This window comes from Vulpes vulpes, chromosome 10, assembly GCF_048418805.1.
Source record: "Vulpes vulpes isolate BD-2025 chromosome 10, VulVul3, whole genome shotgun sequence".
Lineage (NCBI taxonomy): Eukaryota > Metazoa > Chordata > Mammalia > Carnivora > Canidae > Vulpes > Vulpes vulpes.
The window spans coordinates 12,931,522-12,945,512 of NC_132789.1; the positions used below are offsets into that span (position 1 = coordinate 12,931,522).

The following is a 13,991-nucleotide window of genomic DNA, read 5'->3' on the forward strand; positions in this document are numbered from 1 at the left end:
AAAAGTGGAGCTACTTATTACAAATTCTGGTGAAGAGGCTTATTTGGAAAAAAGAGAGAAAATTAATCCTTTGTAACATTTTCCTTTCAGACTGATTCTATATGCCTTCACTGAAAACTGAGAGGCCATATATTCTACAGCCATCACAGTATACCTGCTCCTATGTGTACTGAGCTTTAAAAGCTTCTAAGATTCTCTTGGGAATGCTGGTTAAACTTAAGCAGTTAATACCAAGTCCTGCTGCTAGGTTTTCAAAATGTGGAGTAAATTAGATATGACTTCTTTAGGCAACTTTAAGTTGCTTTTAAAAAATATGTGTGCACATAAAAATTAGCATTTAATGACCTAGAACCCAGAAATCAGACCTAAATAAATACAGTAATGGAACACTAACATTACCTGAAAAAAAAAAAAAAGCAGCATAATGCTGTTTCCCAAAGGGGGGCAATTTGCTATTTTACTTCTCAGATTCTACTTTGCCAAATAAATTCCCACTTACCTAGGTGATGGCGGCAAACTTGCGCATAAAGTTTGAGTCTGGAATGATTGTCATTCTCCTCACTGCTCCACGGCTGGTTAAACCACTCACTCACAAGCTCATCAGTCAGCTTCTGTGCCACGGTCTTTCCCACACGCATGATCCCATCTCGTAGCACTTTGCAGATGGGCTTGTGCTGCCCAAGCCTACACATCTGATACCACAAACAAGATTGTTATTTACAACAGGAACCACTCCTGTTGTTAGTGGGGGAAATTCTTTATCATACACTTGGAAGTGCTTTGCTTTTTCTTTTAGTGTTAACACAAGCAACCAAACCAACATTATACACTGGTCCTTTCTGATAATTATAATGTATGCTGAAACTGCTATGTGTCTCTCCAAAACCTGGACCAGACCATCTAAAGAAAAACAAATGTTTCTTCACCCCAGCCAATTCCTCCCACACAAGGGAAGATTGTTGAACATTACCTGATTGCTAATGGTCAAATAAAGAATTAACCAGATTCCTGCCTACTAAGGCTGACTGTGACATATGTCCACTAAAACCTCTTAAGTAATCCCTACTCATAATGTTTTCCCATAAGATAACATTAACATTTTATGAGCCATCTGTTACACTGTTAGAGACATTTGGAGATCACCAATAGCAGAGGCCACTAAAGCAGTAGATATGCTGATCACTTTTTATAAAAGTAAATAGTTGTTTTAAGCACAATGAGATTGTTATTAATCTCCAGAACATTAAATGGGTACTTATGGCAAAGAATTAATGTAATAAACCTGTAAAAAGTTAAGCTACTTAACTATCTATTTACCAATAGAAGAGCCCACGTTACCCCTTATTAGAGTTGACAACTGAAGGCTTACCAACCCCCTACAAAGTTCTCTAGCATACACTCTTCTTAACCAGGTATGCACTACCACCAAATGAGCAATCCTAGTAAAGTCATTAGGATCTAAAAAGATCCAGCAATCCTTTTATGTTTCGTAACTCATGTTGAAAGTTTCATCCAAGAGAAGAACCAAGCCTTAAAAAGAATTGCTTAGACAAGTTTTCTGTGTTATGGTCCTTATGATTTAACAGCATTACACATCCATGGGCCAGGCATTGTACAGAATTACTGTATCTAAGGGTTCCTTTAGGGGCTTAACTGATGCCATTACCTCATACATTACCATCTCCTAATTTCTTTGTAGCAACATGTAAGTTTATTATTTCGTGGAGGCCCATCCATTTCTAGATAGCAAATGTTCTGTTACAAAATATTTTTGAAATTCAACTTGGCATCTTATTTAACACTCTTGTAATGTTTATAATATGCCTGTTACAGTTCTTCATAAATACTAATTTCATTTAATCTTGCCAAAAATAAAGATATTAGAAGTATAAGATACAAATATTTAATGTACATATACTTTGGCAGAAAAAATATGGCACCCTTCAAAGATACTCATGATTCTAATTTTTCAAAAGTAACAGTAATTTATGTACTAAACATATAAAATTATCTACTGGCCTTTAAATTATGGTTATTACATTATTAATGTGTCTCAAAATTTTAGTACTAGGATGTAGTGTTAAATATACAACAGAGACATGATTCATTAAACTTATCTTCTGATTTAGAAATCTTCAAGCTAAACGCTTTTACACTGTTTTCAGGACCCTTCCCCCACCCTCCTCTCCTCCACAAACCCAGCCCCACCCCAGAGAGACGTGCCTCCTTTTTGTAAAGGTCATCTTCTGAGCAGCCAGGAGACTCCCTGGTAAGCAATACTTTTAAACTTGAGCACAAAAATGAGGGAAAAAATAGCTCAATTGTAAGATGTGTGGTAAGGCAGGTAGAGCAAAGTCTTCTAGATCTAACAAAATGTTAAGTCAAGATGATAAAGCAATTTACTTCCAGGAAAACTTGCCAATTTAATCCTCTCCTTCATCCTCCAGCTATTTGCAAATTTTCTTTTGAGATCTACCTTGAAGATACTTGTTCTTTAAAATTTGGTCATAGCTAGAAACCACCTGAGGACTCATCACGAAAGTGGTTTTCATGTCGTTCTCACCTCATATACAGCACTCAAGTCCCTGAAGAAAGTTTTGGCTCCTTCGAGCAAGGCCTCATTTTCTGGACACACCACAATATAGGCAACATCACGATGGCCCCCGTATGGGTCCAACAACAGCCTCTCCCAAAATGGCAAAGAGAATGGAGAGATGGTGAGGAAGTCCTTGTCATAGCCTACCAGTAGAGTGGGAATGGGCAACGGCTCAGGAGATTCTTCTGAACCTGTAACAACAAGGCCATTAGGAAGGGCTTGTGAGTCTGTTGTGCACAAGCTGGAGACTTTGAAGTTCTTTTAGTTTTAATTCTGGCATCAGAAATTTCCTAGTAGGTTAACAGAATCACTCTCAAAAGTATTCTTCAAACCCTCAAATTATGTGGCCCATGATGAAGAACTTTATTTCAATGAGTCAGACAGAATGCTCTAAAAAAGGTCCAATAAGATCAGAAGGCAGACTAGAACAAGTTAAAGTTAGTTTTCCAGGCAGTACTACACCATTTCCTTTAAAATAAGCACTATAATCCTGACTATGAAGAAGCTGACAGAACTGGTTCAGATGTTCATCCAGATGAAATGCAATGAGGATCGGGAAAATGAGGAAAATCTAACAAATAATCTCTTTAAGGATTATTTTCCTCATTGACCTTGATTCTGCCAAGGATGCTTAGAAAACTTAATTCCAAACTGACTTTAGGAAAGAAAAGAGATTATAAACCTTAATAGCCATGAAGAAAAAGATTCTATTTTATCAGTGAAGCAAGGACTTGACAGTAACTAAAGCTGGGTTTTATGGAACAAGAAAAATCACGAAGAAATTTAAAACAGGGAAGAGATTCTACCATAGGTGCCCCGTCCCGCCATTTTGTGGAACTGCTGCCATGTTAGCGGCCCCTGCACATGCTGGATATTCTCCCAGGTCCTGCCCGTGCGCTTCTTTTGGATGGCGTCTTGGAGAAAGGGCTGCAGGGACAGCAGCATGCGGACCACATCTTGGGAGGAGAGCATGCTGATGTCTAGCACTGGAAAAGAAAGAAAATGAAAGGAATGGAGATCATAAAGGGGGACCGGCACGCTCTTCTTCTCTCTGCCATCATTCTGGACCTCAGTTATAGTCCGTGACAAAGACATTACTGGTGGTAGATTTTATTTTTAGTAGATTCTAAAATGCTTGACCTAGCAGGGGAGAGAAAAGATATTTTCTTATCTTATTATTATAAAGTAATTTATAATTTATTAGTGGAAATAATAAAAGGAGAAATGGGTTCCTCTATATATAAGAGGTTAACTATAGGAGATTAGAAGTAAAAAGATAGATAAGCCTGACTCTTTTAAAATCATACAAACCTGTTTCCAAGGTTGTTCATAGGAAAAGAGAGCTGTAAAAGTTTCTTAATTATTTATTATTTTATTTACAAACATCACTGTTTTGAATGAATAATGAGTAGGAGGAAAAACTTAAATAGAAGCTCTTCAAAACTGTTAAAAAAGCTCGTAATATAAAATATCTTCACAAAATACAAAGTGCACAGAGAGAAATATAAACTTCCAGGCAAACAGAGGCACAAGAAAACATGGCAAAAGCAACAGCAGGACTGAAAGCCAGCTGTCCACACAGGAAGGTGGGATTCAAGGATTCAGAAGAAACATCCTTCCTATTAAGAGGAGGGGCTCTTAACATAGAACCTTTGAAAAAACCTCTCAAACTCTGCAAAATTGTGCACACACGAACATGTGTATATTCTTTCCCAGGGAGATAGGTCTGTAATGCTCACTGAATTCTCAAAGAGATCTGAAGAAAGAGCTAATTAAGTTTGAGGTGATCAGCTGTGAACCTGCACAGCTGTGTACCTAAAGACCTTTCCTTCTCTAGCTGATTAGGAAAGGGGCATGGATGGAAATCTAAGATTTATCTACCAACTAAAGAAACACAGGGTGCTTAAGACACCTCTAGGTGATCCCTAAATCAAACACCAGTTGCTAATGTAAATTTCCAGCATTTCTTGACAAACTGGGAGACCTGGCAAGCAGCAGGCCCCATTCTTGCATAAGCAGCAGCGCTGAAGCCAAGGAGCAACTGCCCCTTTCAGAGGCCCTCCTCAGCTCTGCTGCCTACCTGAGAAGGAAGCAGGGATGATCACCTGTACCTTCAAACCTGGGCTTCTTTTTTTTCCTATAGTAAAGAAAAAAGTACTTCTTGTACCCATGGCTCTCTATCAACAGTTGGAAAATGACAGGCAAAGAGAATCACAGGTTAGAGAAAAATAAAAGCAGACATCATCCCTTGTGGCTATTCCTGTGCACACAGAATGGAACGTGTGCACAGAAAGATGTAGTGAGGGCACTGCTGTTTGCAAATCTGCTCCAGCATCATTCACTCATTTACATTATCTGTCTGATACTGTTAAGCTTCTGACTTTGGAACCCACACCTCCCCTGCGATAAAATCTGCTATTTTTCATATCCAAAGATGACAGTACTGATCCACCCACTCACTGCTTTTCTGTCTGAAGGCTACTATCTAGTAAAAGGAACCGCCCAAGATAATCACCCACATTTCTTTAGAGGGGAAAGACTGTACTTTCTGTAATTCATAAATGCATCCAGCAGACATTAATTAGAGGCCTGCTAAGTACAAGGCACAGTGCTCAAAACTCAGCAGTTACAGAAATGAGTGTAATCCTTGAATACTTTTTTTAAATTTATTTATGATAGTCACAGAGAGAGAGAGAGAGAGGCAGAGACATAGGCAGAGGGAGAAGCAGGCTCCATGCACTGGGAGCCCGACGTGGGATTCGATCCCGGGTCTCCAGGATCGCGCCCTGGGCCAAAGGCAGGTGCTAAACCACTGCACCACCCAGGAATCCCCCCTTGAATACTTTCTTACAAGTCTCCACCTCTGAGAAGTCTCTGGGCCTGGCTACTCAAAAAAATGCCTATCATTCCTCACTCCAATGATCTCTGTCCTCTAAGCATACTTTCTCATTCTAGATTTCCAACTGTTATTTAAGAAGCTTATATAGCCTTTTTCCCTACAAGGCTGAGAGCTGTTCAGAGCAAGCTCCATGTTTCATTCATGTAACCAACCATTCCAGCCCAACCTATTCCCATCCCTCTAGTGAAGTAGTCTACAGAAGTAGCTCCTCACCGTGGTCAAAAGACATACTTAATCCTCTTCTTAAAAGCTCAGCTGTGCTTTAATGCTTCCTGACCACTCTTTTTCTTAAAACTTGGTTACACAGCAGAATTCAGCAAAGCTCTGTCCCAAGCCATCTTGTCATCCTAGCTTTCCTCCTCCTCTGTGCCTGACTTTACTATCTACAAGGCAACTACTCCCTTTCCCCTGAGCTGCAGGCCCATAAACTCCCAAGTGTTTACTTGACATCTCTACCTGGATATCTCAAGAAGAGATCTTTAAAATTTCCAAAACTCAACTTAGGAGCGTTTCTCCCCAGACCTAGCCTTCCTCCAGTACACCTATCTTCGAACGATCAGTACCTCTCCAGGTATACACATCACAAACCTGGGTGTCTTCCTTAACATCTCGCTCTGACCCCTGAAATCCAACCCACTACCCAGCCCTGCAGTCCTACCACTTCCTCAACATACCTTATGTTTCTCCTTCTTTTCCATCCCCTTTGCTAAGATAAGAAACCAGCTATTATTTCTCATTTGAGCAGCTGCACTAACCTTGTCTTTCCACCATTCTGCTATTCCCAAATCCACAGTCCGTACTGCAGTCAGAGCTGGTTTCTTTACACAAATCAGATGTCAATGCCTCTTCATAAACCCACCAATGACTTATTAGGGTTCTTGGGATAAAGACCCCAGCCCTAGCAGGTCTCAAATTGCTCTTGGGGATCTAGCCAGCTCCAAGTTTCCTTCAGTTCTTTGAAGATGTATTTATTTGGGGGGGGAGGGGCCAACAGAGAGGGGGAAAGACAGAGAATCTGGAGCAAATTCCAAACCAAGCACAGAGCCTGATTTGGGGCTCAACCTCACAACCCTGTGATCATGACCTGAGCCGAAATCAAGAGTCAGATGCTTAATCGACTGAGCCACCCAGGTTCCAACCCCCTTTAAAATATGAGAGAGAGAGAGAGAGAGAGAGAAAGAGAGAGAGAGAGAGAGAGAGAGAGATTTGAGAGACAGAGTTATTCTGTTCTTTGAAAGCCCCAAGCTCTATACAACTCTATACCACTCTTGCTGTTCCTTCTGTCTGGGATACAATTCCTTGCTCTCTAGCCTCTTTAGCCAGTTAATCTGTACTGGCACTGAGATCTCTAATGTTACTACTTCTTCAAGGAGGTCTTCCCTGACCCCCAGTCTAGGAAGACCCTCCCACTCCATTTTTTTTTTTTTTCTAATTGCTTATGATGGGTTTCTAATATGCTAATCTGTGTTATTATTTGCTTAATCTGCTGTCCATTTTCCAGGACAGATTAGGAAGTCCCTCAGAGAGGTACCTTGCCTCTTTCAGTCATTTTATCACCCAGGATGCATCGCAGTATAGTTGGTGAATGAAGAAGGGAAGGGAAAAGCAACTTGCATGGCATGCTTAGAGCTCAACATCACAGATATTTGTCAACTGGAACTTTTAATAATAGAAGAGTCAGTGACGTGCCTCAGGAACCATAACACAAAGTAAACTGTGATCACTGTTATAAGAGATGCAAAATACTGGAAAAACAGGAAGGAGAAAATGCTCAGTAAATCGGTAGAAGGTTTCATGGAGGAAGTATCACGGACAACTCATCTAGAAGAATGGGTGAATTTAAACACGCAACGTGTGCAAACTATTCGTCTGTGTACTCCCGACGATGCTGACACTTAGCAGTTGTAGGTTTCCCCACATTAACTGTCTATAGGAATTAATAGAAGTCTTCACAAAATAATTACTTGCCTCAAAGATGTTTCAATATAAAACATTTGCTCCAATCCTTAAATTCAGGAAGATTCTCAACAGAGATCTTACTTTCTTTTTTTTTTTTTTTTTTAAGAAATAAAACTTAAACTTCTGTCATATAACAAACTAAAGAAAGTTTATCATTTGCCATCATGCCAAGATAATTTTTAAAGTAAATATGTATTCTGGGAAACCTACCGTTACTATGAGGCCAAGAGTGTACAGTGGCACTTCTCACCAGAGCTTCATCTACTTTTCCACCCGTGGGATTATCTACATACTGTCGGCCCTGCTCCAAGGCATTAAAGCATTCCGTCCAGTAATCATTATTATCTGCTTGTACCCGGTCATAACTCCAGCTTACACAGGGAAGAGTCTGACGACTGTTAGAGGAAATATAGTCCAGGAAACTCAGTGAAGCAAAAGGTTGTGTATGTTGATTCTGGAGGAGGAGGAGAAGGCTTATAGGTGGCTCCTGGGATTTTCTGGCTCCTTCCATCTGAGGAAGGAAGGTAGTCTGACACATCATTAAGCGCCTCTCCGCAGCCTGACCAATATCAGAATTCTTCCCAAAAATATCCAACTCATCTTCCAGGAAGAGTCCCGAATTATAGCCAAGTTTACGATTCATAATCGCACTAAACCCACAGGTACAGCGATATTGGTCCTCATTGGAAGAGTCAGGGATGTAAAGCCCAACATCCGCCCCTTTGATGTTCATGTTGCAGGCACAGATGCAACAGCTGTCAAAATTTCTGTCTTTAAAGATATTCATCACAGAATCTGAGAGAATCAGGGTGACATAGAGACTGTGGGCTTCAGGAATTGGCTGCATGGTGGCAGGCTCCACAGAGTTAAGGGGCCGTGTGGTAGAGGGGGTAGAGGCTGGTGACCCCTGATCGGTGCTATCATATTTAACTGACCCTTGACCACTGGCAGTGCCCCCACCTCTGGGAGTTCTTGGGGTCCTGGGGGTTCGTGGTGTGGGGACGGAGAAGCGAGGGGTTGCTGGAGATGGCAAAACTCCTGCTCCACTGTTGCTGGCTGGGGCAGCGCTGTTCAACGTCACTGGTGTGTTCATCTGTGGTGTATTCAGATAGTCTGGATCTGCTAGGCTCCCGACACTAGGCACATTACTGCAATAGAAATACCAAATGAGAACAGGTGCGTGTCACAGATGCTGGAATACACACACTATTACCCCACCTGGCCTGCACATTTACCATTTATGCATGCTATCACTAGGTATATTCAATTTTTTCTTAAAAAAAAAAAAGGATTCAAAGGAGTCAGTAAAGTACATGGGAAAGCAAGAAACATGGCATGAAGAATAACACACTACAGCATTTTCCTTCTACTTATTCCACATCTAAGCAATCTTCACGTTAATCTTTCAAGGGAACTTTACTGTTTTTATAAGAAAACATGGTGCTAAAAAAAAAACCAAAAAAACCCCAAACAAACAAACAAAAAGAAAACATGGTGCTGGGTTTGGTCAATGAGTTTTGAAAACTTAAGTGGAACATTAACACATGAGTTCAGATGCTAAGTTAGCTAGAAGACCATAGGGTAAAATTTCCATCTAATTTGCAATTACATTTTTGTCATTTTTTAAAATTAAAAGTCTACCACTGTACTTGTCCTCTGAGGCTACAATCCATTTATGACTCTAAAGCAGTTACAATCAAACACATAGGAACATTTGCAATTTTTCTAATTTTCAAAACACAGTCCTGTCTAGGCTTGCATTTTTATAGACTGAGTGGCCATGAAGGAATTCAATTATAGGAAACCCACTAGCTACTACTACACTGTAATTAATGCCAATATCACATATGTAGCTAGGAGACCTCAATATTAATTATATAAAATGCACAGTACACATATTGTATCATAGCTTCCAAACTTCTCTAACAGATTTCTGTGGGGCAGTAGACAATTTCAATTCATTTTTAATTTTCAATATGCTATGCATTACCTATAGCACAATTATTTTTAGTTCCCCAGAGACTGATCACATTGTGTTATCTATTTTTCAAAAGTAATGACTTCTTTTTGGACTAGCCACACACACAAAAAAAACCAAAACAGGGTCTATAATGTTCTGCTATTCTATTATTGTAAAAAAAAATTTTTGATATACATTCTTAAATGTACATGTAAAACAGCAATGGACCATTCTTTCCAATTAGAAGGTATCAAAAGAATACTGATTTCATCTAATATTTAATATCTTCTTGAAATATCTTAATACTGTGCTTAAACTAATGTTCTTCCAATAAACTGCATATTTATTCACTTATAATTTGAAAGAAGAATGTCATAAAGTAATGGCTCTTCAAATAATTTTCTTGTGATGTTTAATTAGCTATGCCTAAACTACCAGCTTAAAAATCCAAATCAAGCACTAAAAAGAAAAACTGAGGCACAGTGGTATCTTTGAGTACAGATAAAAAATGACCCAGAAAACTTGATTAGCAATCACTGCTATCTCAGACACCAAAATAATAAGTGTGTAATAATGATCTTTACTCTAATTGGACTCCTTTCAGATTTTCCTATTTGACAAAACCCTAAAAGACCAGAATAGGAAACTACAACTACTAAACTGAAAACCTAAATAATTAAATTGCTCCCTAGGTAGTAAGAATGGTTTAGTTTGTATACCAACCTGATTTTTCCCATTCAATAAAAACGAACTGAATACCAACCTCATGCTAGATGCTAGGCATTCAACAGTAAAAAAGAGGAAGAAAAGTTAGCTCACAGCAAGTATGTCAGGTGTCGAGCAAGTGAGTGCTGGGGTGCTGAGTGTGACAAAGGGTGGCCAGGATGATAGAGACCCCAGCAGAAGGAATTCACATAGTCTAGAACTGTGCTGTCCAATAAGGTTATCACCAGCCCTATGTGCTAAATTTAAATCAACTTAAATAAAACTAAAAATTCAGTCTTGGTCTCGACTAGCCCCATCTCAAGAGGTGCACAGCTACAACATCAGGGCAGGGGATGCCATACTGGAAGATGCAAATACAAAATATTTCTTTCATCAAAGAAAGTTCTTAACAGAACCAGTTTAGAATACCAAAGATCTTTGGGATAGCAAGTGATAGATTTAATAGATCTAAACAATGATCTAAGTTATTTATTATTTATATTATCATCCAGCAAAGAGTCTCACATCACTTTTTTGAGGAGCTTGCGTAAGAAATTAAACTGTCAAATGGGTTCCTGGAGTTGCTGCATTGTTTGAGAATGGTGTGGCAACTCTTCTAGGCTTATCAGCTCTGCTGTGCTATATTAGTCCCTACTTAAATACTGGAGCACGGCAGCAAAAAAGGAGCCAGGGGATCATCACCAGGGTACTTTTGAGCACATTCTTTCATCCTGCTGGCGAGTTGTTATTGCCACAATACTTCCACAACCATTACAACCTTTCAAAAATCTTGTATGGGAAGCAGAGCCAGATCATACCATTATAAAGAAGGGAGAGACTCAGGTAAGCTAGTCATTTAAGGCCATACACAGGTGTAAACAAAAAAGGCAGGATTGGAGTCCTGTGACATTACAGCTGTACCCTCCCAAGTCTGGGTTCTTTTATCCTACATGCTGTCACACTTTTTCATTCTGACATTGACTTTACATAAGTAAGCATAAAGCCTGTTTATGACATTAAAGTTGGTTTCATCAAGATGGTTTTATGTGATGTCACAACTATAGCCCACAGACTGGATCAGGAATTTGTCTTATTGGCTCCTAAAATGTGACTCTGAATTAACTACCAACATTTTTTAAAAAAGGAGATTTACATAAAAACGCAGACCTCTAGTCGCCCACATTCTTGCCTGAACAATGCACTATAACTGCATAGCAAACAGTCCCTTTAAGTGAAGCATAATCTTAACAGTTCCATCAGAGACCCTGCTCTTTCCTACTGTCCCTCACGATGACACTGACCAGCAGTGGTGCCAAGTCTTTTGCTTTATCCAATCCATGTCATCCACATATTGTTTACCTGGTCCTGACAGAAATTTGAGCTTATGGCCTTATATTTTAAAGCATTTAAATTATTTAATTAAGAAATTATTCATCATAGGGAAAACCGAGTCTACACTGTTGACAGACTACCCTTCTTTGACAGAGTTAAATGTGCCCACGTTACAATAAACACCTCTTCTTCCTTCTTCTGTATCATACCACCCTTGTTACTGCTTTCTTATATGATGTGGGGTCAGCATGAGAGAAAGTCTCTATGTTAACACTTCATTTTAAAGTGTCTTAAGTAAGCGTATTTGGAACCACAATCTATATAAATCAAATACCACCACTATCCAAATAACATTATCAACTCCAATCTACTGCTTGATTCTGTAGTAGACACTGCTATGATACTAAACTAGCATGAACACCATGGTTCTCTATACAAATAGCCTTAATTTATCCATATACATGAAATTTAGTTAGAAAATATGCACATTTTCAACACAAAATAATGTGCACAAAAACACGAATGTCCAAGAAAGGAAAGTTTCAAATGACATGCTGAGGTTATCATTTTAAATACTTAGCTAAGATCAAAACCACACTCAATAGGGCAAGAAACGTGACATGGTCTCTGCACCTACTTGTAGCCATCTCTATTGAAAATGGCTGCAGGTGGCATGGGCAGTTGTTCAATTTTAGGAGGGATTGCCCATGAAGGCCGAAACAGACAGGCATCAGGTATCTTCAGAGGTAGCAGGCATTGGCTCGGCAACATCTTCAGTGGAGCAAACATGGAGGATCCCACCAAAGGTTGAAAGGTTGGAACTTTGTGCACATAAGAAAAGTCCTGTGAGAAAACAAGGAGAGTCCAGTGATAATGCTGGTGAACAACTAAAGACATATAACAACAGTAACAAAAATGAGTGGAATTGAGTATTTCTCTCATCTAATCAGCAGAAAATGTTAATGACAAAATTTTAAATTAATCTAGACATTATAATTAATATACCAAGCAATGTACCTCTTAAAAATTTATGTATATACAGCATATAGATATACTATTTTGAAGAAGATGTATATGAATCTGCTTGAAAATCACCCTGCCTTGGTAAAATTAATATGTTGGCAATTACCTTTACTTCCTCTGGCTTGGGACTTCCTAATCCATCTTCTACTTCCATTTTGAATTCAGTGAGCTGTGTTGATACCATACTGACCATAGGGCTCTCCATCATGCCTAATGCTGTCACTGTCTCTGAACTGATTCCATCTTTATAATTCATCACAGGAGAAAATGCAGGGTGCTGTTCTAAAGAAGGAGGAGTGGGGAACATCCTTTGCAAGTCTGCAACTGCTGAGAGGAGAAGAGAGGAGAGGAGAGGAGAGGAGAGGAGAGGAGAGGAGAGGAGAGACAATATTTAACAGGTAAGACTTCTAAAAAATCCCAGTTTGTAGGCAGGCACCCCACCTGCCTTTCCTTTGTTTACCTGCCATCAGAAATAATGCTAACTGAATGGTTGTATCAGTTACAAACAGTATTAATCATGGAAGTCTCTAAGAAGGTGGCCATCAGCAGAAAATTATCCTTTTCTAGAACTTTACCACTATCCCCTTGATGCTTTATGATTTGACTTCACGTTAATTAAGAGAACAAAGTTTATATAACCTACATATTTCTTCTAATAAATGACTGCCTGAAGAGTATAAGGAGATGAAATAAGTAGAAGCTGGAAGAAATTAAATGGAATAACTTTGCTGAAAGTTCTATCTCTGCTTACAAATATGTATGAAATATTTCAGAATTACATGAAAATGTCCTATAGCAAATTTTTCACAGAAAATCGATCAGGCATTTATACTAAAAAAAAAAAAAAAATTGTTTGCAGCTACAATGGTAGTTTAGATGTAGTACGATTACTTGGCTAGTCTGAAAAATCCACCACATTCACTGCTCTTTGGGGAAATGGTTCCACATTGACATTACATGCTGCCCATATGGACATTAAAATGAAACTTCATAGGTTTAAGATTCCTACCTAGAAACAAAAGAGAATTTACTGAAAATCAACTAGTTAAAAAAAAAAGTATATTTTAAGAAAGACTTAAAGCAGTGACTCTCAATCCTTTTTTAAAAGAGCATTTTAATATACCAGAAGTTAGCCATCATCATCATCAACTGGGGCCCATGAAAGCAACTGGGGTTCTGAAAGCAAGAGCAGATGTAATGTAATGCAAGTTGGAAGCTTGACCACTAGGGGGTGTCCTATACAGCAAATTTATGTATACATTTGGAGCCATGAATGTAAGTCAGTGTTCTGGAATGGCATCGGATGTCCCAGTTTCCAAACACATTGCTCTTTCTAGAAACTTCAGCATTGAAAGAGGCAAACAGTAACCACTGAATAGTCTAGGATACGACCTCTAGCTCTGAATCAGAAATTAATAAAGAACCACTGCATCACACTCTGCCCTGGGCTGGAGTTTGAGACAGTGCTGTATGAATCAGCAGCAGGACCCTGAACAGTTCCACAGCTCAGTGCTGCT

General features: G+C 39.1%; 1 protein-coding gene across 3 annotated transcripts in view; it reads right to left on the reverse strand.

Annotated features, from left to right (window-relative positions):
• Nucleotides 1-13,991, reverse strand: part of MED13L (mediator complex subunit 13L) — a 296,777-nt gene that overhangs the window by 23,145 nt on the left and 259,641 nt on the right. For 2 of the 3 annotated variants that reach the window (XM_072722902.1, XM_072722904.1), the window contains exons 15-20: nucleotides 12,581-12,801; nucleotides 12,089-12,294; nucleotides 7,665-8,602; nucleotides 3,403-3,582; nucleotides 2,564-2,787; nucleotides 500-692 (exon numbers count right to left, since the gene is read on the reverse strand). In XM_072722902.1, coding sequence (XP_072579003.1) covers nucleotides 500-692; nucleotides 2,564-2,787; nucleotides 3,403-3,582; nucleotides 7,665-8,602; nucleotides 12,089-12,294; nucleotides 12,581-12,801 — 1,962 coding nt within the window. The remainder of the gene's footprint in view (nucleotides 1-499; nucleotides 693-2,563; nucleotides 2,788-3,402; nucleotides 3,583-7,664; nucleotides 8,603-12,088; nucleotides 12,295-12,580; nucleotides 12,802-13,991) is intronic. The other variant, XM_072722903.1, reaches the window with a different exon arrangement.